This window comes from Alternaria conjuncta, assembly GCF_024043145.1.
Source record: "Alternaria conjuncta strain BMP 0040 chromosome Unknown scaffold_1, whole genome shotgun sequence".
In the NCBI taxonomy this organism is placed as follows: domain Eukaryota; kingdom Fungi; phylum Ascomycota; class Dothideomycetes; order Pleosporales; family Pleosporaceae; genus Alternaria; species Alternaria conjuncta.
In genome coordinates, this window is record NW_026250090.1 from 1,235,029 (window position 1) to 1,260,145 (window position 25,117).

General features: G+C 53.6%; 7 protein-coding genes across 7 annotated transcripts; 2 read left to right on the forward strand and 5 right to left on the reverse strand.

Moving 5' to 3' along the window:
* Positions 1-163: 163 nt before the first annotated feature.
* On the reverse strand, positions 164-2,389 carry J4E85_000442 (uncharacterized protein; the record flags this gene model as incomplete). The annotated part of the gene is made up of 1 exon (XM_051464732.1): positions 164-2,389. One exon carries the CDS (start codon positions 2,387-2,389, stop codon positions 164-166), a length of 2,226 nt encoding a protein of 741 aa, XP_051331253.1.
* Positions 2,390-5,848: 3,459 nt separating this feature from the next.
* J4E85_000443 (uncharacterized protein) lies at positions 5,849-8,547 on the forward strand (the record flags this gene model as incomplete). The annotated part of the gene is made up of 3 exons (XM_051464733.1): positions 5,849-6,704; positions 6,765-7,127; positions 8,300-8,547. 3 exons carry the CDS (start codon positions 5,849-5,851, stop codon positions 8,545-8,547), a joined length of 1,467 nt encoding a protein of 488 aa, XP_051331254.1.
* A 185-nt stretch (positions 8,548-8,732) lies between these two features.
* J4E85_000444 (uncharacterized protein) lies at positions 8,733-10,320 on the reverse strand (the record flags this gene model as incomplete). The annotated part of the gene is made up of 2 exons (XM_051464734.1): positions 8,733-10,189; positions 10,245-10,320. 2 exons carry the CDS (start codon positions 10,318-10,320, stop codon positions 8,733-8,735), a joined length of 1,533 nt encoding a protein of 510 aa, XP_051331255.1.
* A 1,006-nt stretch (positions 10,321-11,326) lies between these two features.
* J4E85_000445 (uncharacterized protein) lies at positions 11,327-11,929 on the reverse strand (the record flags this gene model as incomplete). Its single annotated transcript, XM_051464735.1, has 1 exon — positions 11,327-11,929. The coding sequence occupies one exon, from the start codon at positions 11,927-11,929 to the stop codon at positions 11,327-11,329; it is 603 nt and encodes a 200-aa protein (XP_051331256.1).
* A 2,858-nt stretch (positions 11,930-14,787) lies between these two features.
* On the reverse strand, positions 14,788-16,140 carry J4E85_000446 (uncharacterized protein; the record flags this gene model as incomplete). The annotated part of the gene is made up of 1 exon (XM_051464736.1): positions 14,788-16,140. One exon carries the CDS (start codon positions 16,138-16,140, stop codon positions 14,788-14,790), a length of 1,353 nt encoding a protein of 450 aa, XP_051331257.1.
* A 259-nt stretch (positions 16,141-16,399) lies between these two features.
* Positions 16,400-18,776, forward strand: J4E85_000447 (uncharacterized protein; the record flags this gene model as incomplete). The annotated part of the gene is made up of 2 exons (XM_051464737.1): positions 16,400-17,082; positions 17,129-18,776. 2 exons carry the CDS (start codon positions 16,400-16,402, stop codon positions 18,774-18,776), a joined length of 2,331 nt encoding a protein of 776 aa, XP_051331258.1.
* A 762-nt stretch (positions 18,777-19,538) lies between these two features.
* On the reverse strand, positions 19,539-24,207 carry J4E85_000448 (uncharacterized protein; the record flags this gene model as incomplete). Its single annotated transcript, XM_051464738.1, has 2 exons — positions 19,539-24,083; positions 24,172-24,207. The coding sequence occupies 2 exons, from the start codon at positions 24,205-24,207 to the stop codon at positions 19,539-19,541; spliced, it is 4,581 nt and encodes a 1,526-aa protein (XP_051331259.1).
* Between the last annotated feature and the right edge of the window lie 910 nt (positions 24,208-25,117).

The following is a 25,117-nucleotide window of genomic DNA, read 5'->3' on the forward strand; positions in this document are numbered from 1 at the left end:
ACCACATTGGAACCAGCGAATATTCTATGCACAGACACTAGGTAATTTGATGCAAGACTTCTCATTGAATCCTACATACACATCTACTGACTCGATCATCCCCCTCTAACTACTTCTCGATACATCTTTAACACAATGAAATTATTTACAGAAGAACAGGAATTTACTGCGCAGCGCGGCGCTGGCTCATTCCACTACGCCTGGAGTAGCCAGTCTGGGTCTTGCCGTAGCCCTCGGCAGGGGCAGGGGTGTACGCGGCAGGAACAGCAGGAGTAGCGGAAGGCTTGTCGCTCTCGCAAGGGGTGGAGGTGGCGCCAGCGGGGTATGCGTTCTCGTAGACAGGAGTGAAAGTCGGTTGGACGGGAGTCGGGGTCGACTGTACAGAGGAAGAGCAAGGAGTTGAGGAAGCCTGGCTGTAGACCTCAGTGCTGATGGACGAAGACTTGGCTGGGCTAGGGGTAGCCTGGCTGTAGACCGGAGCGCTGTAGACGGATGAGCTGGCGGGTGTGACGGATGCGGTGCTGCTCTCGCAAGGAGTAGAGCTGGCGCTCGCGGGGTAGTGCTCTACGGGAGTGAATACAGGGTAAGGCTTGGTAGAGATGGTGGAGAGAGTCGACTTGACGTTCTCGCCGTAGCCGTTGTTGCCGTTGTATGAGGGCTTGGAGTACACAGCAGCGGGGGTGGAAGCGCTGTAGCTGGAGGACTTGGCAGGAGTGACAGCGGCGGTGCTGCTCTCGCAAGGGGTAGAGCTGGCAACTGCAGATGAACCAGTGCCATAGGCAGGAGCAGAGCTGACGGCAGCGGGGGTAGAAGCGCTGTAGACGGACGATGAAGCAGGGGTAACGGAAGCAGTGCTGCTCTCGCAGGGGGTGGAGCTGGCCATCACTGATGAATCAGTGCCGTAAGCAGGGGTGGACTCCGGATGTGGGTACTCCTTGGTGGAGACGGTGGCCATGGTAGACTTTCCGTTGTTGCCATAGGCGTTGCCGCCGTTGTAGGATGGCTTGGAGTAGACACCAGCGGGAGTGGAAGCTGGGTAAGACTCCTGAACCGAAGATGAGGAGTGACCCTGAGCTGGACCGGCAGGGTAAGAGGGGTAGTTGTTCTCGCCCTCAGTAGGCTTCTTGGGGTAAGAAGGAGTGGAATCTGGGTAGGCCTCGTGGACTGAGGATGACTGTCCGTTCATCGGACCGGCGGGGTAGGAGGGGTACTTGTTGTCACCTTCAGTAGGCTGCTTGGGAGTAGCAGATGGCTTGTTGTGGCCGTAAGAGTTGTCGTGAGCGGGAGCGGAGGCGGATGTAGGGTAGGCCGCATGACCGCTGCTCTTCGCAGGCGCTGAGGTGGCCTCGTGCTTCTTGGTCTGCTCGTACTCGCAAGTGTAGGCCTGTCCAGGCTTGGTGATGGTGACAGTCTGAGCTTCATGGTGGTAGACACCCGCCTCGTAGTGCTTAGCGGTGGGGTATGCGACCTCAGTGTCGTGGTCGTAGACGGTGGTGGTGGGCTTCGCGACCTCGTAGTTGCCGGTGGTGGAGGCATAGATTGTGGTGTGCTTGATCACTGTCTCGGTGACAGTCTTGCCACCGTTGACCTTTGTCTCGTAGGCACCGTAAGCGCCCGTGATGTAGCCAGTCTGCTTGGCTTCGATGTACTGGCCTCCGTAGGTGCATGTCTCGCCAGCCTTCGCAGTCTTTGTGGCCTCAGCTGGGTAAGTGACGGGGTGCTCAACGGTGACGTCCTTGCTTGGGACAGTGTAGACACCAGGCTTTTCGTAAGTGGTGACCTCAGGCTTAGGAGTGCCGTAAGAGTACTCGTGGACGTACTCGGACCACTTTCCGCCCTTGTACTCCTTGACGTTGACGGGTTGCTTCTGCCCGCCCTCCTTGTAAAGGCCGGAACCGGGGTATCCGGGAAGTGCGTGAGGACCGAGTTGGTTGTATGGGACCGACTCAATCTTCTCGTACAGCTCGTACCAGCAGCCGTCAGTGCCGTTCTTAGGGGCGAGACCAGTGGGTGCCGCGTAGCCGCCTGTTGCAGTAGCGGAGTGGGTGATGGTCTTCTTGGTGTGGTAAACAACAACGGGCTGCGCGGTCTTGGTGATCGTAGCGTAGTTGTTGTCGTAGTCCTTGATGACAGTTGATACGTAGGCATCCTCATCCCACTTGGCGCAGTCCTTACCACCATAGGCGGGGGACACGCAGGTGGGGTACGGCTGATGTTGAGTGGTCACGGTTACCGGTTGCTTGCCATAGCCGGGCACGATAGTCGTGTATCCGATGGGCTTCGCGGAGGTGCTCGGCTTGACGACGGAGCTGGACTCTGCTTGCGCACCGTATCCACCGTAGGCCTCGTGGGCAGCGGCAGTGGCAACGAAGATGAGTGCGTATTTCATGGTGATGATGAGTGTTGTTAAAATTAGATATTAGATGTAATAAGATCGTGTATAACGAATGACTGGGGTGAGATAATATTAAAAAAAAGAGTGTAGGAAAGAGGTGTTGATGATTAGAGAGAAGATGTGGATGAGTATATGGACTGCGAGACACCGTCGTCCATATATACTCACCCAGTGCGTAGACTGGTCTGAGAGACACACGCCCCTGAGATACTGGGACGGTAGAGTCTGCCGCTCGCTTGCTTACTTGGTACCCTGAATCCGAGGGTGTTGAGCTCTAGAATGCGACACGTGCGCAATGCATGAGCATACCGTTCGGTAGAGGTAGAGGTCGACTCGAATGTACGTACGAATACGAAGTACAAGCTTCGGAGTTATACGGTGCCATTTGGGCCGATCTATCGTGAGCTGCACGAAGTCTGGAAGGAAGGGCATTGTCGAGATCTTGAACACAGTCGTGCAGTCGTCCTCTAGTCGACACTCGTGAGACTCTGTCTTACAAGAAGTCCGCTCACCGAGTTTTCAAACGTACTTTTATGCATGCTGAACCCCTCAACGGCGGACTGTTTGAGTGGGCCTTTCCCGACTTGGCAGAAAGCTTGATACCCCGGCATACGCTGTCAAAGGTGAGCTTGTCTGTAGGCGTTTAAGGTAAGAATGATAAATGTGCTCCCAGTATCCAATAAGATTCCTGTGTCTATTTTAACACTTCATTCTAGACCTTGTGGCCATTGCGTGTCCAATAGCGTGGTTTTCGAAAAGATCCCGTCCTCTTGACGCACGTTCAGTTCGGCTGATCATTGACCGTCAGAGCGAAACTTGTGTACGCCGTCGCGCAGCAAAGTCAGCATGCGGAAGCAAAGTGGATTGGAAGGTGAATAGTGAAGCAAACCTTGCGGCGAATGAGCCCATACACGCCTCGCGAGAGTACCTCATCTGTCTCTGTCCCCAGGATACCAGAGATGGTTCATGGAACGCATTGTAGACATGCCGTACGCTGGTCTTGCATTCTGTCCGACTGTTCATGACCCAGATGTTCGTGGTGTTCGCCAAAGAACAGACCACTTCAGGGGCTGCGCCACATCTGCTCTCGCACTAGCGCTTCCTCTTTGGTCGAAATAGCGCCCAACCATCCGTACACGGAGATATCAGACCAGTCACGCGAAGCTTTGAAGGCATCGAGGAGTGGGCCTTCAAAGCACGTACTCGATCCACCATGCTATGAAAATTCATAGAGCGCAGATGCAAAGTGGATAGTTGGGGTAGTTGTGCTAGTAGCTTTGAGCAGAGAGTCATCTCGACACGGCTGAAGACGAAGCCCATGCGAAGCCCGGTGATGGAGGACGTCGCAAGGCGATTGGACCTACAACTACAGTCATTCTTGCCGGTGAGGACCTCTTTGCTAACAACTTCTCTTCTCACCACTTGCAACTCCGCCTCAACGTGCGACAGTTGATCCACAAAGCAAATCGTTCTCTTTGGTTCCATTTGTATCATGCCTTGTCTCAGCAAAACGTGCTGAGATTGTCGAGCGTTGTGATTGAGTTGGACGAATGTTAAAACATTGTTGCAGCACGTCGGTACTCGTCGCATGCAGATGTGTTCGCAACACGTCAACCGTAATTATATCTTTCTTTCTTTAGCTGATCCTTCCGTCCAAGAAAAAAGCACTCCTAGACTGCCGCAACAAGGCTGTCTGCAATGAAGAGCTATAATCTAAAGGGAACAGCAAGCCTTGAGATGTGACCCAAAGGATTTTGGATATATTCGACATCCCAGACGCAGAGTAAGATTCGAGGATGGGCGTAGGGTTCATGTGTTCCAAGATGGGCGTTCTAGAAGGTGTGAGACAACAAACTTGTGCTGAGCAAGAGTCGATGTCAAGAAGACGAGGGGATTGCACCGGAACTGATTGATTTTTCTGGTCAGGGAGAGGGAACCCCCACTTGAGATGTTGTTCCAAACTGATGCAGAAGTACTGGGTGACCGAACAGATATGTAAGAAAATGCCCGGGTGGTTCAGCAGAGGTGACGCCATTCCAAGAATGGATGATCATTGACATCCGGAGCGGAGAAAGCCAATGATGGAGTGTGTTTATATTACACTTTCCTTCTGACCATATGCTTGACCTGTCGTACTGTACATCGAAAGGGTCCTTCATCGTTGAGCGCGGTTGAGATGGACTTGTGGGCGTCTCGTGCCTACCTAGGTAGCCTTGATTCCGTCCGTGCGGTAAACCTGCCGGATACGACCGGCCAGCCCACGAGCCTCGCTGCCTGCAGACGTGCAGCTGAGGCACGGAACCAACATGTTTCGCCTCAATCGCCTCTTTTTGACCACTCGCAAGCGTGTATGCTACCGCCGAGATTGAAGTTCACGGAAACCACTATGACGGCCGGGCAAGTCTACAAACAGATGCTGACGTGGCGGGGTATGAGTACCCACCGCCAGGATCAAGATCCATCGGTTCCATGACCAGAAACACCTTCTCAGCACCAACGCAAAGCCATGTACATAATAGTTGATCTTGATTCCGATCAATCATACTGCAGCGCGCGTCTTAACTGTCCTAATGCATGGCGTGACAGGTCACGTACCAACGCACGTATGCGATAGGATACGCAGGACTGTGTGCTCGCCACGCAGGATCTAGCGTCAACTATGGAAGGTTCAGGAGATATCAATTATCACCGATTCAGCGGATTCGTCTGAATCTAGGGTGGTAGCGCTTGCCGCTACTTATGCGGCTACTTAATCTTGAATCGCGCTTCTAACGAGTGTTATCCTCCCGGACGATGAGAGTGTCGCTCTAGCAAGTAATCATCAAGGACACGACTTGAAGTGTCAGACGAACTGTAAAAAAAATGGAACGGGATCAAGGAATAAGCCTGAGGGATACAGTACCTTCTCGGCGGTAATGCTCTCAATCGTAGGTACTGGTAGAATCGCCCGATTGCCCTCTCCCCTCGTCTAGCGCATGCGAGGCGAATCCTTCGGAATTCTCACGGTAAGGCGTTGTTATCTCATTGGCTCGACGACGGAATTTCCATATGTCTGGTGGCCTATCGAGACGTAAGAGACAGGCTGCTGAATCCTTTGTTATAATGAGGTGCGCATTTTATATTCCTCCACGGTTGACTCACTTCGGTGTGCGATTCCAAAGTTCGGTTCTTCCATCCCATCCATGGTACTGCGATGACGCAGAGCGAGACGAGCCACTCATGACTCCCGAAATACATAACCACCACATACGCAAAGGTACTCCTCATCAATGAGAGAGATCGCAATCCTCAGAGTCCTTTGTTATAAAAGACGCGAACCCCACTTGGCTAACATGCCAGGCGGAATAATATTACAATCATCGTCTTAATCTCAACAGGTACCGAATATATCCATGCATTTGGTTAATAATCCTTACCTAAAGCTAACTACACTACTATGTAGGTTCCACAGCAATGCTGCCACCAGAACAGCGCACACTCATCCTCGATCTTGGCGACGTCCTATTCCATTGGTCGACCCGCAACCTGACTGCTCTTTCACCTCAAAACTTCCATTCAGTTGTCCTGTCACCAACATGGGCCGAATTGGAGCGTGGTCACATAGACGAGACTGAAGCTCTTGAAATTATTGGCGAGGAATTATCTCTTGAACCGGCAACAATAAGCGAAGCATTCAAGCAGTGTCGCAAAACACTACGTGTCGACCATGATCTGCTCAAAAAGCTCAAAGAGCTCAAAGTGGAGATGAACAAAAGCCTCAAGATTTACGCAATGAGCAACATCGCTAGAGACGACTTCACACGCCTCCAAGCCGTGTTGTCTGACTGGAGTCTGTTCGACGGCGTTTACACGTCTTATGAGGCCGGTATGACGAAGTTTGAGCTCGGTTTCTTCAAGCATGTCCTCAAAAGTATCGGATGTAGCGACCCAGCATCTGCAATCTTCGTCGATGATAAGCATGGGCAGGTCAATACGGCTCGCTCTTTCGGCATCCAAGGTATCGTCTTTGAGTCTGGAGATAAGCTCATGCGTCAACTGCGCAACCAACTATTCGACCCCGTCAAACGAGCTCGTCAGTACATGGCCAACAATGCCGGAAAACATATATCTCGTATCGAGAACGGCCCTGATCTTCATGAATTCTTCTCCCAGTTCATCATTCATTATGAGCTAGCCGATGAAAGTTTTCTCAGCCTTTCGCCATCCAATGCTGAGCCTGATGAGGTTGAAGCCACCATTGGCCAAGCTCGCAAAGAGGCTAAGATGTGGAACTACTTCAACGGCCCTCCCATTGGTACGACGAAGACATGTAAGTTGCTCGACGAGCTTATCATTATGGAACTAATGCTAATCTTACAATGCTATCTAGACCCTGATGATGTCGACACTACTGCAAATGCTTTGCTTGCATTCTCACCACCTTCTTCTTCGGCTGACCCCGTACTGGATCGCATGCTTCAGAATAGACATGCGCAAGATGGGGTCGCCTTGATATATCTCTGCGACAAGCGGCCTCGTTTAGATCCTGTCGTCCTCATTAACGTCATCCGCGTCTTCTACAAGTACAACCGTGGAGCAGATGTCAAGCCCGAGCTCGACTACGTTCGTCGCATCCTTTTAAACTCTGGCTACATTGACGGAACAGACGTGTATCTGTCTGCTGATATCTTCTTATACTTCTTGTCTTGTCTTATAGAAGCAAATGATACCGCGCCCGAAATTCGGTCTCTCGGTGAGCCTACAGCTGCTGCGCTTCGAGATTACGTTGGCCGTCGTGGGGACTCTTTCGCTGTCGCTGCACGTGTTCTGGCTTGCCAAAAGCTTGGGGTGTGGGCGCAGCCCGATATTAAATATTTGAAAGAGCTACAAGAATGTGACGGTGGATGGGAAATTGGATGGGTGTGTCGGTTTGGCAGAAGTCATAAGAGAATTGGCAGCAGAGGTGTGCCTACAGCGTGGGCTATCAAAGCGCTGGAGCATGAAGCGCAGCCTTATTTACACAAGAATGCTGACCGTGCAACAAGACGCGCGAAAAGAAGCAGGCTTTGCAATGGAAGTACTTCACTAGGGTGATTGACTACTACTGAACCCAGATGGTTTATGGGCATATCACCGTGCAGAGAAACCAATGTGAATCAGCCGCTGAACATACACACTGCCGATTCACACGGAGGTGAAAGCTGTAATCATAAAGGCTATCCGCTCTTCCCGTCACGATTTCACCATTGCACTCTCACTATCAGTGACCAGCAGACAAATACGATCACGATTCTCGACGCTCTTATCGTTCCGCTCGCACCCTCAGCACCATCAAAGAACTCTCGACGTTTACAGTCGCACGAATAAACAATGTCTACAGGAACTACTGGCGAGCGATTCAAGTACCCTGATGACGAATGTCTAACAGCGTACACCAAGGCTTTGGAGAAAGGTAAAATGCTGCATACACAGGCTCATTCTGACCAGCCCAGCATTCCCCAGAGCGAATTCAAATCGGTCTCCGACCTTGAAGAGTGGGGCTATGTTCTAGATGTTAAAACCGACACCCGGATAGGGATTATGTGTTCGGCGCAACATGTGCTCGAAACTGCCAGGAACGGTGAGACCTACCTGGCCACCGACGCCTGGTTCCTCAATAATATATATCTTGATGATGGCATGATCGAATCGGCGGCTAACTACGCGCCTCACGCGTTGGCATCGGGTTTGGTGAAATCCGTAGACCAGCCGGCGCACGCAACAGTACCTACGCTGTTGCCCAAACTATGCACTGGAGCGACATGGCATACCTCATTTGGCTGCATGTTACAAGCAAAGAGTCGCCAAAGCCTGTGTTACGCACCGTCTCTCACTACGGGGACAGTGTTGCGTCTGAAATGGTAGTGCAGCATGTAACATCTGGAGTTCAGCCGCGCGAATCTGGGCCCTATCTCGAATACGAGTTTGATGCAGACTCAGATGAAGGCTTAGCGATACTTGGAACGCCTGAAGGAGCTGGTACCGCCTACCTACTGGTACAGCATAGGGAGGGGTTGGGTCGTCGGGTTGTCGACAAGATTGTTGCTTCTGATTTCGCGGATCCAGAATCTAGGCACTTGCAAATTGTGTTCCACATCAAAGAGGCGGAGAAGGTAGATGGACACGGCATTTAGTTGAACGTAGTCGGTGTCTGGACGCATCATGTAGTTGGTGGTAGTCTGTAGATCCACTCGTCATATAATTGAACGTAGTCGGTTGCTAATTGATATTCGATAATTCGAAATTGTCGTCGCACATTGTTCGGCTCACACAGTGCATTGACCTTCCACACTCTCCCCCTTGCATCTGACAACACGATCTAGTCATCTTGGCTTATCCTCTCCGCCATCACAGCTTGGTTCTTCTCGTTGGCATGTGCAAACTCCCTGTATCTCTTCTCCTCATCTGACTTACTCGCCCTTACAACTGTTCGATTCTCTTTGTTGAGTCCCATGCAGAGCCTCGGGTTCTCGTAGAACATAATGTCGATTTGCTCCAGTGTACGTCCGGAAGTCTCAACGCCAAAGAAGTATGTGAGAGGTACGAAGGACGCGCAGACAGCTGCCCAAACCCAGAAGTAATGGCCACGGATGTTGTCAAGACCGATCGGGGTGACCATGACGACCACGAAGTTTGACATCCAATGCGAGAATACGCCAACCGCTGTTGCCTTGTTGCGGACACGGAGAGGTTGGATTTCGGCTGAGTAGGACCATGATACAGGCAATATACCGAGAGTGAAGCAGTCGAGATACAAGAAGATGAAGGCTACAGCTGCTGCCGCGCTGGCAAAGCTGTTTTTCGCCAGACATCCGGCGATGATAGCCATGCATGCTGCGCAACCGGCTGACGAGCCCATGACTGACCATCGACGCCCGATCTTGTCGATGTAGAAGTAAGGTGGCCAAGAGAACACGGCATACTGGGTGAAGGCCACGGAGGCAAGGATGAGAGACATGCTCGGAGAGTAGTCGAGGTACTGCTGGAAGATATAGGCGAGATAGTAGCACAGCGCGTTAATACCGCTCCACTGATTCATCATGTACGGGCCCATTCCGAGAACAACACGGTGCAGATTGCGTGTCTTAGTGGCGTTGCTAAAGACTTCGCCCCAGGTGGGTTCCTCTTCGCTGCTCTCTGCCGCAATAGCGTCGAGAATCTCCTGGAGTTGACCTTGCACTTCTTCGTCGTCCAGAGGCTTGTCCAAAAGCCGGCTGATAGTGTGTTTCGCCTCGTCAATTCTTCCACGCGATGCAAGCCATCTCGGTGTTTCGCACAGGAATGGACAGAGCGCCAAGACCATGAGCGAGAAGAGGATCTGACAAGCGACAGGAAATCTCCACTGCAGTGAGCTTTCGGCGTACAGTGTCGCAAAGCACAGCCAAGAAGCGACTGCGACACCGATGATGATCAGAGCGGACTGAACGACGAGCAGCGAACCACGGTTGTGCGCCGGCAATGTCTCTGACTGTAGGATTGGCACTGCAACCGTTGACAAACCGACGCCGATACCACCAATGATGCGCGAGACAAACATCTGCCAGTAGTCGAAGCTGGCGGTCTGTATAGCAGCACCGATCACGACGATGAGGTTGGCGAGGATGATAGAACGCTTGCGTCCGATGCGTTCACCGAAGACGAAAGCCACGACGGCACCGAGCGCGCATCCAATATCATAGATAGCGGTAACTAGCCCCGTCATCGTTGGGTTCGGGTTGCCGAGGGTATCCTTGAAGCGCTGGCCACCCAAGATACCGCCGAAAAGTCCTTGATCATCTTCAATCGTGTTAGCTATCGAACCACGATGTAAAGTGAGTTGCTTCAGGCTTACATCCGAAGAGAAGGAAGTCAAGACCAGAGGTCAACAGAATGACTGCGATGAGGCTCTTGCCTCTGAGTTCAAACATAATGAAGAAAACCCTGAACCCAATAGTCTGGTAAGCAGGAAGGGACTGCAGAACAGTATGATCGTGAGCCAAACATGTGGGCCGCAATCATGTATCCTTTATACTCGCAACCCCGTAGAGATGTGCACCGGCATCTCCTCATCCAGTTTAACGTCGATGCTCCTAATGTAGCGCGAGGTATCCATGTGGAATTTCTTAGCGGACCGTGTCCGGGGAAATTATGGATATGCGGGGAAGCAAATGCGGAGGTGAGGAATGTCAAAGCTTGCGCGAGAACAAGGCTTCGAACAGATACATTCATGGCGTTGCATCTGGGCTGAAGTCATGCTAGCTGGGCCGGCTGGGCGAGAATGCGGGGTTCCGCTTTAGGAAATGCCGCGTCCTGAGTGCGGAAGGTTTGCCGCGATTGAAGCACCAGGTGATTTCACTGGTTCCTGTCAGCCGTCAGGATGAACTCCAGGTAGCACAAATGATGACTCGTACTGTCTTGTTGTTTTTTGTTGATGGAATGTCGCATCGTACAAGCCTGGACTGCCATATCATCAGCTGTCAAGCCAGGGGTCTCGAAAACGTGCGAACGATTTCGCGATGCGCGTAGGGGAGGCTTATGTCCGTGATCAGAGCCTCGGATCGGAGTACTGCGAGGACAAGGGTGAATACCCGTGCATGATGCCCGGGCATCTGGGAGTATAGATAAAGATCTTAAGCTCCCTGCAAGTTTTGGTTGATAGAGATGATGGATTCGCTTTTCCTGAAATATCAACACGTCGAGTGGATTCGATATACGCAGATGAGAATGTGGAAAAAGACTTCGTGAGAGTATTTGATAAGTAAGAGTACATCTCAGGTATGTGTACCGTGCTTGTACATCACCTTCATGCCGCGGCACAACCCTCCATAATGAGACTCATGAGTATTGCCGCAAAAGATAATCTTGATGCTCGTACTCCTTTCCAGTTCCACCGTCTGGTGGCATTCCCACATTTTCACGGAGCGTGTAGTTCTCTCATTCCAGCTCACCTAACATCTCTCTTGTCGCGCTCAAGCTCTTGGTATCTCCGTAGATCGCCGCGATCAGACTTCCATCGATTTTCGGGAATTCGCGTTGGAGCACTTCGACGTTATCATCATCATCGTCTTTCCTTCCTGCTGCCTCGTAACTCTGCATGACCTCAATTTGGTGAGAGCGGTCCTGTCCGGTGGGAAGTGCCATCTCCGTAGCTGTGCGACGAGGTGGTAGACCTGGTGGGACTTCGTCTTGTCCAGGGTAGGAAGACTGATTTGGATAAGAAGGCTGAGGCTGTTGTTGCTGATGGTAGGGTTGCTCAGAGAGTCCATGGGGTTGGGACTGCATGAATGGATTGTGCGATTGTGCTTGGCTTGGCTCTTGGCTCCATGGAGAGGTATCCTGGTGTTGAGGGGGGTATTGCGCATACGGCTCTTGGGGAGGATGTTGGCCTAGCGGATTTGGGGGTGGCTGTTGAGCATACGGATTCGGAGGCGGGTCTTGCGCTGGTTGGTAGGCTTGGTAGGGGTTGTGGCTCGGGTTGCTCTGGCCTTGTTGGTTTCCTTGGTCCGCCCACGGGTTGTCGTTGTGGTTGGAGGCCATGACTGCAATCTGTGTACTGCTCGATGTTCGTGTGATAGGGATTTTGAGGGTTCGAAAAGGAGTGCAGCGCGCTTGTTTGGCAAGCAGGAAATCTTTGACGCTCAGGGCTGACTGTTGGCTGACGAGTACGTGAAGGCGCGGTGGACGATGACGTACGCTTAGCGCACGTGCCTCTTCGCCCCGCTTCGACCAACAGAGGCCAGGCGCGTACTTGCTGCGAGGTCTAGAGAAACTTCGTACACTGGGCCACGGGTCGTATGTCAAAACTACGTTGTCAAGACAGTCGCCTCGACTCCACCACCATTGTGCTCCGTAACCATGTTCAGGGTGACAAGTAATCAGCGCGATGAGTGCAAGGAGCCTCGCCGGAAGCGGACACCCCTTGCATAACGCGGGCTGCTCCTTCAAGGTGCTTCTAAAGTACTATATATGAGCAAGCCAGGTAGGATGCGTAATTGTATCTTCATATTCACTGTATGAGAACACGTCCTCTCCATCGTTGCAGTCATGGCAGCGCTGAGCTTTCAGCCCTTTGTCCTCCGTTTGTTCAACGCGCCACTAGGTGTTGACTTCCTACGCAACTTGAGTGCCAAGATCTCACCTTTCTTCGACTGTGAGCGCGATCGATTATTTGCGTATATCAGTGATTGTAAGAGGAGAAATTTGCGGCGAAAGATGAGAGAAAAGAGGCTGGAGGACAAAAGGCATGGTAGGCGATGTTGCGCATCTTGCTCGCCGTGTTGAACAGGCTAACAACATATTAGAGAAGCAGCAACAACGCGCCGAAGAAAAGGAAAAACAGCAGAAAAACAATTCATGGAAAGAAAGGAACCGCGAAGCACAGATGAAACTCAAAGCCAAGATCTTGCAGAAGAAGAAAAGTACCTAGGTGAGTCCATGTCCAGCGGAAAACCATCGCCTGTGACGTTCATACATCAGCAAGATCATATCGTTGACTCTCGGCAGGCGGTAGTCATACCAAAACTCGTTAAGGTCTCGAATTTCGTGTCAGATGGCGTTATTGTTCCTAACATTAACCCGAACACAATGGATGTACAGACTGCGCTCAAAGTTCCAAAGACTCCAAGGTTATTCCAAAGCTATGCCAGTCGCTCTAACATGTAGCCAATGTCTTACTCCGGGAGGTGGGAGGAGTAATGATGAAGATACATTGTTTGCTCGTATACACAGGTAGAGTCGGAGGAACTGTCTCCGTATCACATCGTTCTGCGTCTCTCGAGTTCAATTCCGTTGGTTCTCTCCACGTCTACTTAGCAACGTCAGTAGGTGTAAATGCAAAGTATGATGGAACGACGAACCCAGACTCTTGCATCCCCTTGCGCTTCTACTCTTTACCAGATGCCATAACAGTAAACCGGTCGGTGGGCACGTTCCGAGTAGCGTGACGAACGCAATGATGGCTTCGGTGGACCAGGAAGGCATGTTGACTAATACTCGAGATTGATTGAGGTATGAAGGTAGCAAGGTATCAAGATAACAAGGTATCAAGACAACAAGATATATAGCAAGGATCTAGGACCCTCTGTAAGTGTTGAAGAATCTCAGTCGGTCTAAATGCAAGATCATGGCATCAATTGTATACAAGTCAGGTTCCGCATCATTGGCTGAAGAGGGAGGACAGCATCACGTGGCATGTCTCGGTACATGTATATCTCTGGTTTTGCATGATTGGTTGGTCAGGCTATGTCTTGCATGCATAACACCGGAATTGAGGCTAGCTCAGCATACTCAGGTTTCGCGTGATTGGTGCACTCCTGTTCAAGCCGACCACGAAACCTACATATAAGGATATATCTTTCTCTGCACCGTCACGCACCTTCTTTTCTTCACTCTGCATTCCCGCTCCAGATTTCAACTTCGGTCAGCTCTCAACTTGAGCGGTGACCACTCCCCCTTTCCACCACGATGGCGAGAGTACTCGCAGGACGGATTCCCGACGAGGTCTGGAACTCTCACAAGCTTGCTATTGGCGAGCTGTACATTGGAGAAGACAGAAAGCTCTGCGGTCACGAAGGCGTCATGGACATCATGACGAGGCGTTACGGCTTCTCGCCCAGGCATGCACCGACTTAGACTGTTTGCGCTGCATTAAGCTGATCTTCGCACAGTAAATCGCAGTACGAAAGCAAGATTGCCTCGTGGGGTATGCGCAAGAAGATCACCGACAAGGAATGGAATGCGATCTTGCCTCGCGTACAGGAAAGAGAGGACCGTGGGCGACAGACACATGTTACTTTCAACAGTGTTCTTGTCGATGGGAAACGCATAGGAAGAGAGCTAGATCGCCGTCGTTCCAATTCCAACATGCGCCAGGGCTTTGTGCAAGGTATGGAACTTTGAAGCGTACTTTCATAAGACTGATCAAGAACAGTTGCGGACCCTCCAACCCCTCCTGGCTTCTCAATACGATCGCCACCGAACACCGCCGACATACATGAGGATGAGATCATGTTGGACGCTGAATCTTGTCCGAGGCCCGAAATCATTTATTACTGGGCATGCTGTAACTGCGGAAGTGCGTTCGACACGTGGGCGCTCAATCCAGGTTGCTCGGATTGTTGCAACCACTGGCGCTGCAAATACTGCTTTGTCTGGAGGCCCTGATGTCGAAACAGCTGTGGCTCAGATGGGCAGGGTGTGAGCGGCTCGACCTTCTTCGCTTGAGCTTATGAGTAAACAAGATCGCTGCCGAATCAGCAGCTGCTTATGTCGGTCAGTCACATCAAGGACGATAAACACGCCGTGGAGGCTGGAATTTCATTACTGCGTCAACCCTGCAAAGCTATCTTCCATGCTTTCTTGCACTCTGAAAGGCCTTGTGTCATCATATAACCTGGCTACGCTGGCTCTTCAGTCTTCGCTCGCTTGCCCTCCGCACCACTATCGTCAACCTCCAGCTTCCTTTTGCTGCTGCTGGCATCGTTTGACGTTGACGCTGCTGGCGCAGGCACCTTCACCTTCTTCTTCACCATACTTGAGACATCGTTCGCGCTCTTGGTGGCTTCTGCGATCTTTGCCTTTTGCGTCGCTGCATCTGCTCCTAACAGCCCACCTAGCAGTCCCTTGAACACCGACGAGTCGATGCTGTCGAACTCCTGCTTGTTCGGATCTGACTTCAGGTCTACAAGACGGGTCTTGAGATCCTCGAGCATGCCCTTCTTGTCTTCGATGATGGCTTGCTTCTCCTTCTTCTGCTCTGGCTTCAGTGCGTCGGAACTGAGTGCTGCCTCCTCCTTCTTCAGGCGCGCTTCCAGACTTTGTATGGCGAGATCTGTCTGTTCAGCAGCCTCCTTCCGCAGATCCCAGTTTATGCCATCCTCGTCTTCCTTTCCTTGTTCCTGCTTAGCGGACGCATCGGTTGTTTGTCCAGTCTGGTCTTCCCGTACTTTTGAGACAGATGCGAACTCGAGCGCAAGGGAAAGCGAGTAGTGGGCTTCGGTGACGTTCTCGTGCTCGAAGGGGTATAATTCCTCTTGCAGTGCGAGCGCTTTGCGGGCGTCTGATATGGCGTCGTGGAATCGTTCGTTCTCTAGCGAGATCTCGACGAGGAAGCCGTGGCAGTCCGCGATGCGCTCCTTGATGACGCGCGCCTTCGGGCTGAGCTCCGCCTTGCCTTTGCCCTTGTCTGAAGCGTCTCCTTCTGGCGCGTCTAATTGTCTCTCATACAGGACGCGGGCTAGCTCGAAGATCTCGTACGCGTTGCCGAGGTCGTCATCGTCCTCCTCTTCTTCACCATCCTGCATGTCGTCGTCTTCATCCTCGGAATCAGTCCAGTTCTCGTCGCCCTGAAGCTGGAAGAATGGTGTCTCCCCTGCTGCCTTTTCCTTTGGCTCGGGCTTTGCGGCGCTCGAACCTTCACCCGCCTCAGCTTTCGCGGCCTTCTTTGCCTTTGGCTTCTTCTTCTCCTCTTTTGCCACCTTGTTGCCTAGAACATCGCTCTTGGCAACTGCCGACCTGTAGAGCGCGCGCCCGTAGTAGAAGAGGAGCTCGGCGTTCTCAGGCGCCATCTCGCCGTTGAGTTCAGCCTGGATCTCGACGGCATCGGCGTAGTGTTCGGCAGCAGCGTCGTAGTTCTTGGTCGAGTAGTGGATAGAAGCTGCTTGCGACAGCTCTCCCATCTTCTCTTTCGTTCTGGGCATGTCCTCAGTCTCGGTGACGGTCGCGAGCGGTTCAGTGGCAGGGTCGGCCATTGCGTGAGATTTATCGTGTTTGTGTGATATATTCAGCGTATGCGACAACGATTTCAGAGTTTGCAGGTCGTAAGAGGTAAGAGTAAGCGTGAAGGATGCTGAGTGTCGTGTTTGGGCAAGAGGCTCGGTGGTTGCTAGGAAAAGTAGCTCCGTCTCTAGCGCGAAATCGCGCTGGAACGCGTCGCACGCGTAAAGTGGAATCCCATGCGCGCCCATTACCACATTGCGACAACACAACTTCACCTTCACCACTCACAATATGGCCACCTCAAGAAGACCCGAAAAGCCCTCGGCGGTACCCTCAGACCTCATCCCGTCCTCATCGCCAGCGTTCGGAACCCCGGTTCATCCCATCAACCCCCGCAGAACCGCCCCCATACGCGCCCCGCCTGCACTCAAGCCAGTCGGCAAGTCCACCGTTCTGCCTATACTACTTCCTCCTGCTACACTACGACCGCTCGCATTTCGAACATTCACAAAGAAACACAACCTCACCCTCACGTCTTCTGCTCTCCAAGCACTAGCAACGTTTGTTGGGAAGCACTGTGGTTCGGGATGGAGAGAAGAAGGCCTGGCCGAGAAGGTCTTGGAGGAGATCGCCAAGAGCTGGAAGAAGTGCGGTGGTCAGGTCATCGTCGAGGGTGACAATGAGACGCTCAAGGGCATACTGAAGACCCTTGAGGGCTCAATGAGTGGAGGAAGGGTAGTGCAAGGCTCAAATCTGGGCAGGCAAAGCAGCTTCAACTTTGGGCCTGAGATAGCCGGCCAGATCAATCGTCCGAGTATCGACACCAACAACAGCTTTGGCATGTCCAGCCTGGAAGTAGAGGACAAGGACGAGGAAGAGGATCTGTTGAAAGATCCACGAGAGTGGATGAAGGTCATTGGCGCGTTCGAGCAGCCAAAGTTGATATACAATGCCACTCAGAAGCATTTTGAAAAGTATGTATCAGTCAAGAGAGAACGGAATGTCTACTAACCATGTCAGGTCGGCCAAAAAGCCATCGCTGTTCCCAGATCCCTCACACAAGACCGAGCTCTTCCGTCAACGCTACCACATCGTACACCAGCGCATACTCCGCAACGAGACGTTCCAAGCACCCACCTTCTCTACGGCTCGTTCCGCTACCCTCAACCGGACGGGATCAATCGCGACGTCACAAATGAACAGTATCACCCCAATTGCCAACTTGCTTGGTCGAACCGGAAGCACGCATTTGCTGCTAGGCATGCTCACAGTCTCGGCCACTGGTGCGCTGTCACTTTCAGATCTCACAGGCACAATCACGCTAGACATCCAACACGCCCGCCCAATCCCCGAGAATGGCGCATACTTCGCACCAGGTATGATTGTTCTAGTTGAAGGCAGCTACGAAGAGGATGCCGGAGCTACATCAACTCTAGGGGGCAGCGGTGGTATTGGTGGCACAATAGGCGGCAAGTTCCTTGGTTTCTCCGTCGGACACCCTCCCAGTGAACGCAGAATAGCAACCTTGGGCGGCGCCGAAGAGGTCGACAAGAACAGCCTGGCTGGACCAGCGTTCGGATGGACAGACTTCTTAGGTGTCGGTTCTCAGCGTGCGACCGGCACCCGCATGAACAAGATTGCATCAAAACTCCTCGACCAGGAAACAGCGCACAATATTGTTATAGCCTCAGACCTTCATTTGGACGTTCCGTCGACGTTATCCGCCCTCCGCACCTTATTACGCACATACACTCCCGATCCCACCGACGCCCATCCAGTCTACCCTCTTGCAATCATCCTGATGGGAAACTTCAGTTCGAAAGCCAGTCTTGCAGGCGTGCCCGGAACAGGCAGCATTGAATACAAAGAACACTTCGACGCACTTGCCTCCGTCCTCGCCGACTTTCAGCCTCTCATCGCACACACTACCCTCGTCCTTGTTCCAGGCGACAACGACGCCTGGCCGAGTGCATTCTCAGCCGGCGCCGCCACACCACTACCACGAAAGCCCATCCCAACAATGTTTACAAGCAGAATTCGGAAAGTGGTAGCCGAAGCGAACCGAGAGATCTGGGGTGCAGGTAAAGCAAAGGGCAAAGAAGGCGAAGTGATCTGGACATCCAACCCCTCACGCCTGAGCTGGTTCGGCGTAAAGGGCGAGATGGCGATACTACGAGACGACGTGGCCGGCAGGCTGCAAAGACAGTCGATACGATTCAACAAGCCACCAGCCGATGTAGACGACGAGATGCCATATGCACCAAGTCATCAACAGCAAGAAGCAGAGCAGCAAGACGCTATGGATCTGGATCTCAGGATGCCGCCACCCCGACCGCAGCAACAACAAGCAGACGTTGATCTTGATACGCAAACAGCTCGTGCGCTTACGCGGACTATTCTTTCGCAATCACATCTCAGCCCCTTCCCGCTTTCGGCACGGCCATTACATTGGGACTTTGCGCATACGCTGAATCTCTACCCGCTGCCAACCAGCTTGGTGCTAGCGGATAGTGAGGCGCCGGCGTTCGTGGTGAAGTACTTTGGCTGCACGGTCATGAACCCTGGAAGTATAGATGAGAGCGGTGGAAGAGGAAGGAGAGAAGGGAGGGCGCGATGGGTGGAGTTTGATATTAGGACTTCAGCTGGTACTGTGAGGATGGAAGGGTGATATTAGATAATGTGAATGTTTACGATCTTCTTTTCATCAGCGTTGCTGTCTTCTACACACAGGGCGTGCAGACTACATGGATGTATTGTGTTGCGTTTCTATGCACAGATACAATATCTCCACCGAGACTATGCGTTAAGACAGATGCTATTCAAAATGTCGAGTATGCAACGCAAGAGTTCCATTAGAAATTATCTACATCGGTTTCCGCTCTTCCGCTCCATCCATCCATTTAACCAACATAAACACACATCAATTCCAATCAAGTCATGTACAAAGCTCAAGCTCAAAAAGCTCAAAAAGCGAGGGGTATTGCGGCACACGCGCACGTATGCCGTAGCATCACTGAAGAAAGCCCGCCCGCCTGTACGTAGTAAAAAAGGTAAGGAAACTGGTATCATTGTTCTTTTCGAAAAGCTCGTCGGAGCCAATCGAGCGCTGAAAAGGAAAAAAAGAAAGACTAGACAGAGGTACAACACAGAGCGTAGATGGAAAACAGGAAATTGGTGGTCGTCGTGGTTTCGGGCTCAGAGGCGTAGGGTGGGTGACTGAGACAGTGGGGGTGAGGTAGATCGATGACAGGTCAACAATTTGTTTGAAACACGAATAAAGGACGCAACGGAAATATGCGAGCGGCTCGATGCGGTAGACGACGAGTGTTCGATTCTGTGGCGTTTGGCATGCATGGTGAAAGCCCCAGGGTGGTCTTGATGTTTTCTCGCAGGTCTACAACAACGCGAATTAGCCTTCAGCCAAACGCGCTCAATCGTTGAGACCAAAAACCCGCCTTAGGCCTTGGAACTTCTTCTTCTTTCCGCTCCTGCCGTAGGAAACTGAACGGCCCTGCGCGTCCACAATGGGTGCCGACACGTTAGAGACGAGGCTAGAACGGGTGGCGAAGCGAGGTCTACGAGGCGCGACACCATCTGAACTCACGGGACGATCGTCAGAGCCGATGGTGGGCGGAAGTGGCCATTCGGGAGTCTTTCGACGTTGCAGCTTGGGAGACCTATGAGGAGAACTGGGTGTCGGGTCGCCGAATTCCTTGTCCTCGTCGATGGGCGTCATAGGGTGAGTCATGTCGCGGTTGCGTTGCGCGGGTGGCATGGGAATCTCGTCAGGCGCTGGGATGTTCTGCACAGCCTGGGGTTGCGCCTGGACAGCTTCTGGTTGAGCCGTAGTTTTTTTCTTTCCCAGACCGAAGAAGCCACGCTTCGTCTTGGCCTTGCCAGCAGCTCCAGAGGACGAGGGCGCATACTTGCTGTCACGTAAAGAGCCAGCGGATAGAGCTGTACCCTGTGCGCCGGCGTTGCCAGTGATGCTACTTATATTGTTCGTCGCTGGTGCTGATTGCGCAGCCACGTTGGGCGTTTCATCGTCGGCTTCTTCTTCCAGATCTGTGGAGTCGCCGTCTTCTTCGCCTGCTTTCCTAGGGATCCCACGTACTGGCGCGAGACCAGGGGGCAGGGTGTAGTCGAGAGGCTCGTCATCATCTGAATCATCAAATCGACTCTGGAAACGAGACGGCCGAGCGTCGTCGTCTTCGTCGCTTGAATCAGCGAACCGACTCTTGAACGGGGCTTTGATGGCCTTAGCAGGTGTTGCCTTTTCCTTTGATGGCTTTGATGGCTTCGACGGCTTTGGTTGCTTGCTAAAAGTAGGCATTGGCTTTGCCTGCGTAGGCGACGAAGGACGCACATCAGGTCCTTTCCGGAATCTGCCCATTGGAGACAGAGATCGGATGCTGAACTTGGAGGATCTGACTGGTTCTGGGGTAGGAGAAGAGGGCCGCATAGACCTTCGCATGGCGGGCGACGGTGATCCTGGAGGAGAAATTGCGCGAACTTGCTTTGGCGCTGGAGCACTTGCTCGCATGGTAGGCGCAGGTTCTTGCCTCATTGAGCCACGCATAGTGTATCGTCCACCTTGCTCCCGTCCGCGCTTCCTGACACGCTGGAAACTACTTGCAGACGCGTCTGAGTCACTGTCGTACGTAGGTGCTGGGGCGGCCATCGGTTTCGTGGCAGGCGCGCTCTGTGGTCTTCCCTTGCCGACAGCAGCAGCAGGCGGGATGTTCTTCTTCTGAAGAGCACCTCGGGGTTTGGTATCCATAGGTACCATGCTGTGTCGTGATGCTGCTAGACCCATGCCTGGCGCGGGTGAGGGATCAGCTGAACGCATGCTCTGTCGCATTTGAGGCTGTGCTCTAGGAGCTGCAGTTGGAGGTCCGCGCATACTCGATCGCATAGTCGATCCCATCTGAGGTTCGGCCCGTGGAGCCGCGTTCGGACCTCCTCTCATGGTTCGCTTCATGTGAACCTCAGGAGTATCTTCCCTCGGCGCCGCTGTTCGCAGCGATGTCTTGTTCTGCGGTTCAGCTGAGCGCGCCGACTGCGGTGCAGGGCTCTTCTTCAAAGCGGACTTGAGAGGTTTTGTTGGTGTCCGATCGGCCGATGCAGCGGTTCTTGGGGGTGGTATAGCAGTAACCTTGCGCTCTGGTGTGGTATCCGGTGTATACTCGCGTGTACCAGATGGTCTGGATCTTTCTTCTGAGACCGGAGCTTGTGTGACTCGAGAGATCACTTCCTTGGCATGGGATGCTCGCTCGGAAGGTACTTGGGTCTGCTCTGATTGAGAGTTCGGCTTCTTCAGAGACGCGTTCACACCACTCCAATGCTGCTGAGCAGCGTTCCAGTCTTGTGTCGGTGTAGTGTCTGAATCGCGGTTGTCATCCACAGACGTGTCTACCTGGAGCTTCGATGTAGGCTTGTCCGTGGAACTTGCATTGGCATACTTTGAATGCATCAAGCCAGAAGATGCCGGCACGACCGGACTTTCCATAAGTGCATTGATGCTGCCGAACCCGCCTTCGCCATCGGTGAGGTCTTCATAGGCATCGCTGTAAACGCTGCTGTCATCCTCGGTAGTCTCGTCGTCTTCCTCGGTCCGTGTGAAAGACTGTTGCTGTTGACTCGTTGAGTCCTGGTCGGGCATAGACGTGGCGGACTTGGTTGGAGTGGGGGTGACTGCGCGTCGTTCGGACTCAGGAACATCGTCGCCCCAACCCCCAGGTATCGCCATGTTCTGGTAGATAGGTTCAGGCCTCTCGTATGGGCTAGGGGTAGCAGGCTGGAGTGCGATGTTGGGCACCTCAACGATCTGTTCCGTGATTGGAGCAGCCGCTGCTGGTGTATCCTCCTGTGATGTAGACAGGGACTTGGGCTCTGGAGCAGGGGGCTGCTTCGAGGCCTCCATAGGCTTATGGGTGTCTGAATAGTCGCTTGAGTCTGACACATACCCACTCCCTTCAACGGAGGTGACCTCAGGCGGTAAAGGGCTGTCTTGTCCGTGCTTCTGGGCAAAGTCTTCGGCAACAATGTTCCCGAGCGCGACGTCGCTCGAAGCGTTTGAAGTCGGGAAGGTCTCGGTAACCTTCTCAGCCATGTTCTCCTGCGGTCGTCGCTCCTTCTCGCGTATGCTGCCAAACGATGGTAGAGCAGGGCGTGGCTTCATGAAGTCCTCGAACTCGTCCTCTTTCTCGGCTATGGGACTCCACTTGGACGTACTGAGACCTCCGTGAGGCTGCGCAGCTGTATCAACCTGTGCAGGTTTGCTTGGTAGTACCGGCTCCTCCTCGAAACTAACACGCACATTCTTCTTCTTCTTCCTGCCTCCATCGTCAGACGCAGTGTCAGATGCATCGCTCGGGGCAACTTTGGCAAAGAGACGTCCGTTGGAAGCAGCCGGTGACTCGCCGCGGCGCGATACTGAAGGCGAGCTCTTTAAGGCAGATTTTGCAGGAGACACTGAGCGCGGCAGCGGGTCGTGTTTGGTGCCAGCAAGTTCGACAGCTACAGGCGCAAAATGGGCAGTGCGTGGTGGGCTCAATGAAGTATGCCGATCATGCGTATCACGAAGACTGCCACCACCAATAGAGCTTGCAGGTGTCGAGTTGGCTTGAGCGGCGATGCGAGGGTACGCACTGTCCTGGTTGATAGCGAATTTGGGCGAAGGCACCTCGTCCTCGTGGCCGGCTATAGTGCCATACCCAGAGTCGTCCAACCTGCGACTGGTGTTTGCCTGCTCCTGAGGTGAGAAGTCGGCATCAACGAAGTCATCAGAGTGCCTCGTTGCTGGAGCGGTACTGGGTTGAGGTTCGGGTGTGCGCGATACAGCTACCGGCTCTTCTCTTCTCTGTGGTGCTGGCTGTTCCTGGCGAACGTAGTGGCGTATAGGACTCGGTGAGCCGCGGCCCATCTGGTTCTCTGGTATGTGAACGGAGTGAAAGGTGTCGGCATGCTGTGACACGAATTGTCGCGTGGGCTCGGGCTCGGGCTCTTCGTGCAGCTCTCGATGGCGGGCCATGGCATCCTGCTTGTGAATGAACTTGCGCGTCGAAGGGTCGTAAATGGCATCCGGTGAGTTCGGATCGACCGGTCGAGGAGCTTGTCGCGGCACATAGGATTGCGTCTGTACAGCAGAGCCAGATGGCTTGGCGCGCATACTGCCACTCGACAGTCTTGCGCCTTGCAGGCCCTGTGAGATCTGGTGTGTTTGCACTGGGCGCTCCGAGGCACTCTGGACCGATCGTTGGGTATTCTGGAGGTCGTAGCTAGAGACCCCACTGGACGTCTTTGGTCGCGATGTCGAGGCCATGCGCTGGACGGCATCCTGATTCACGACAGGGCCGCCAAACCATCCTTTACTCGAGGGAGGCGAAGGATTCTGGCGCGTGCCTACGGCACCCGGGGACATTGGGCGGGAGAAGTTTACGGATCGCAACGCGTCGTCCTCCTCGGACACCTGAGCGAGATGGCTGGCAGGCCGTTGCCCTCTCCCAGTAGGAGCGGCGCCCCTATCCAGGCTGACACCTCTGCCTCTGCCTCCTGGCGCGGGTGATCCTCCACGGTACGTAGGCTCGAGGCTGGACGCACGCCGATGGACGACGCTGCCCTGCTGCTGCATGTTCTTTGGCATTGGCGGAACCGGCGGCGCATCTGCATCCGGTGGACTCCCTCCGCCGGGCGATGGCGCGCGAAAGGAGCGCTCCGTCATGGATCCTGAGCTCGACTGCCGGCGCAGGGGACCGGGCTGTGGTCGCGAGACGCTGCCATTTGACGAGAGCGAGCCGCGGCGGGCCATGCGCTTCGTGACTGTGTCGCCTACGGGCGTCGGGGTCGTGACGTGGGTGCGCAGGGCGGCGGCCGCAGCCGCCGACGAGAGGTCGCCGTTGGATTCGGCATTCTTGATGAAGGCCTTGGAGGCGGCGAGCGAGGCGGATGCGCTGGGCGGAGGGGCTCGCTGGGGCTGCATGGGCGGCATTTGTTAGCATCGCGTCGCCATCCGCCTGCGGAGCGCGCCAGGAGGTTTGCGCGCGCATCGAGAGAGCACCTACCGGATTCGACGCTGCCCGTCGTCGCTTGCCGAACATGGTGGCGGTGGTGAATTAAAGATTACTGCAGTTGCGGCTGGCGCTGCATTGCCGTGTGATGCGATGGGGTGGTGGCTTTGGAGATGCAGGTGCAAGGGTCGTCTAGATGATGTCACGCCTGCGGCGGAACCGTGCGGGCTGGGTGAAAGAGTGGAAAGCTACCTGCGTCAAACCGCCAAACGAAAAACAAATCACGGGCGTCTCACGTGTGGAAGGATTGGAAGGGTTGGAAGTGCGAGAAGGGCTCCGAGATGCATCTGGGCCGAGTCGACTTGTTGTAGCTAGCAAAACAAGTAAGAGGATCGTCATGTTCCCGGACACCCCAAAGCTTAGGTCGGACGTGTTGGCGCCGCAGAGGCCCGCAAAGCCTCGCGCCGGCGCATTTGCATCGTCACAGAAAGTGTCAAACACCTCACCGTCTCAGCTACATAGTCAAACAAGCACGCATGTCGGGGGTGAGGCTGTTGCACGCCCAGGGAAGGCGTGGCTCGACGCTGCCAGACGCAGTCTAGACGTGGCCCAGAAGAGACATGCATTGTTTACGTTGTCCCTTCACCCTCACGCCTGGTGCTTACTCACATCCATCATCGCAAACGCGCACGCACTTCTCCTGAGACTCTGCTGGAGCGGCAGCAGTGCTTTTCCACGAGCCTGTTTCCTCTTTCACGCGCCGGCACTTTCACGGTCCCTGATTTGCACCTGTCCAGCTAGTAACAACCCTGAGCCCCAACACCATTCTAGCCAGTCCCCATCTGGCGCCACTGACGTAGGCGATATCTCCAAGAGCAACCGTCGTAGCGCCGGCCGCCGTACGCTTTGTGATTCGCGATGCTCTTTCAAAACATGCGCCAACGTCTACAGCGTTTGCCTGCCAAACGTCGCACAGGCACCCATGTCCAGTGCCACGAAC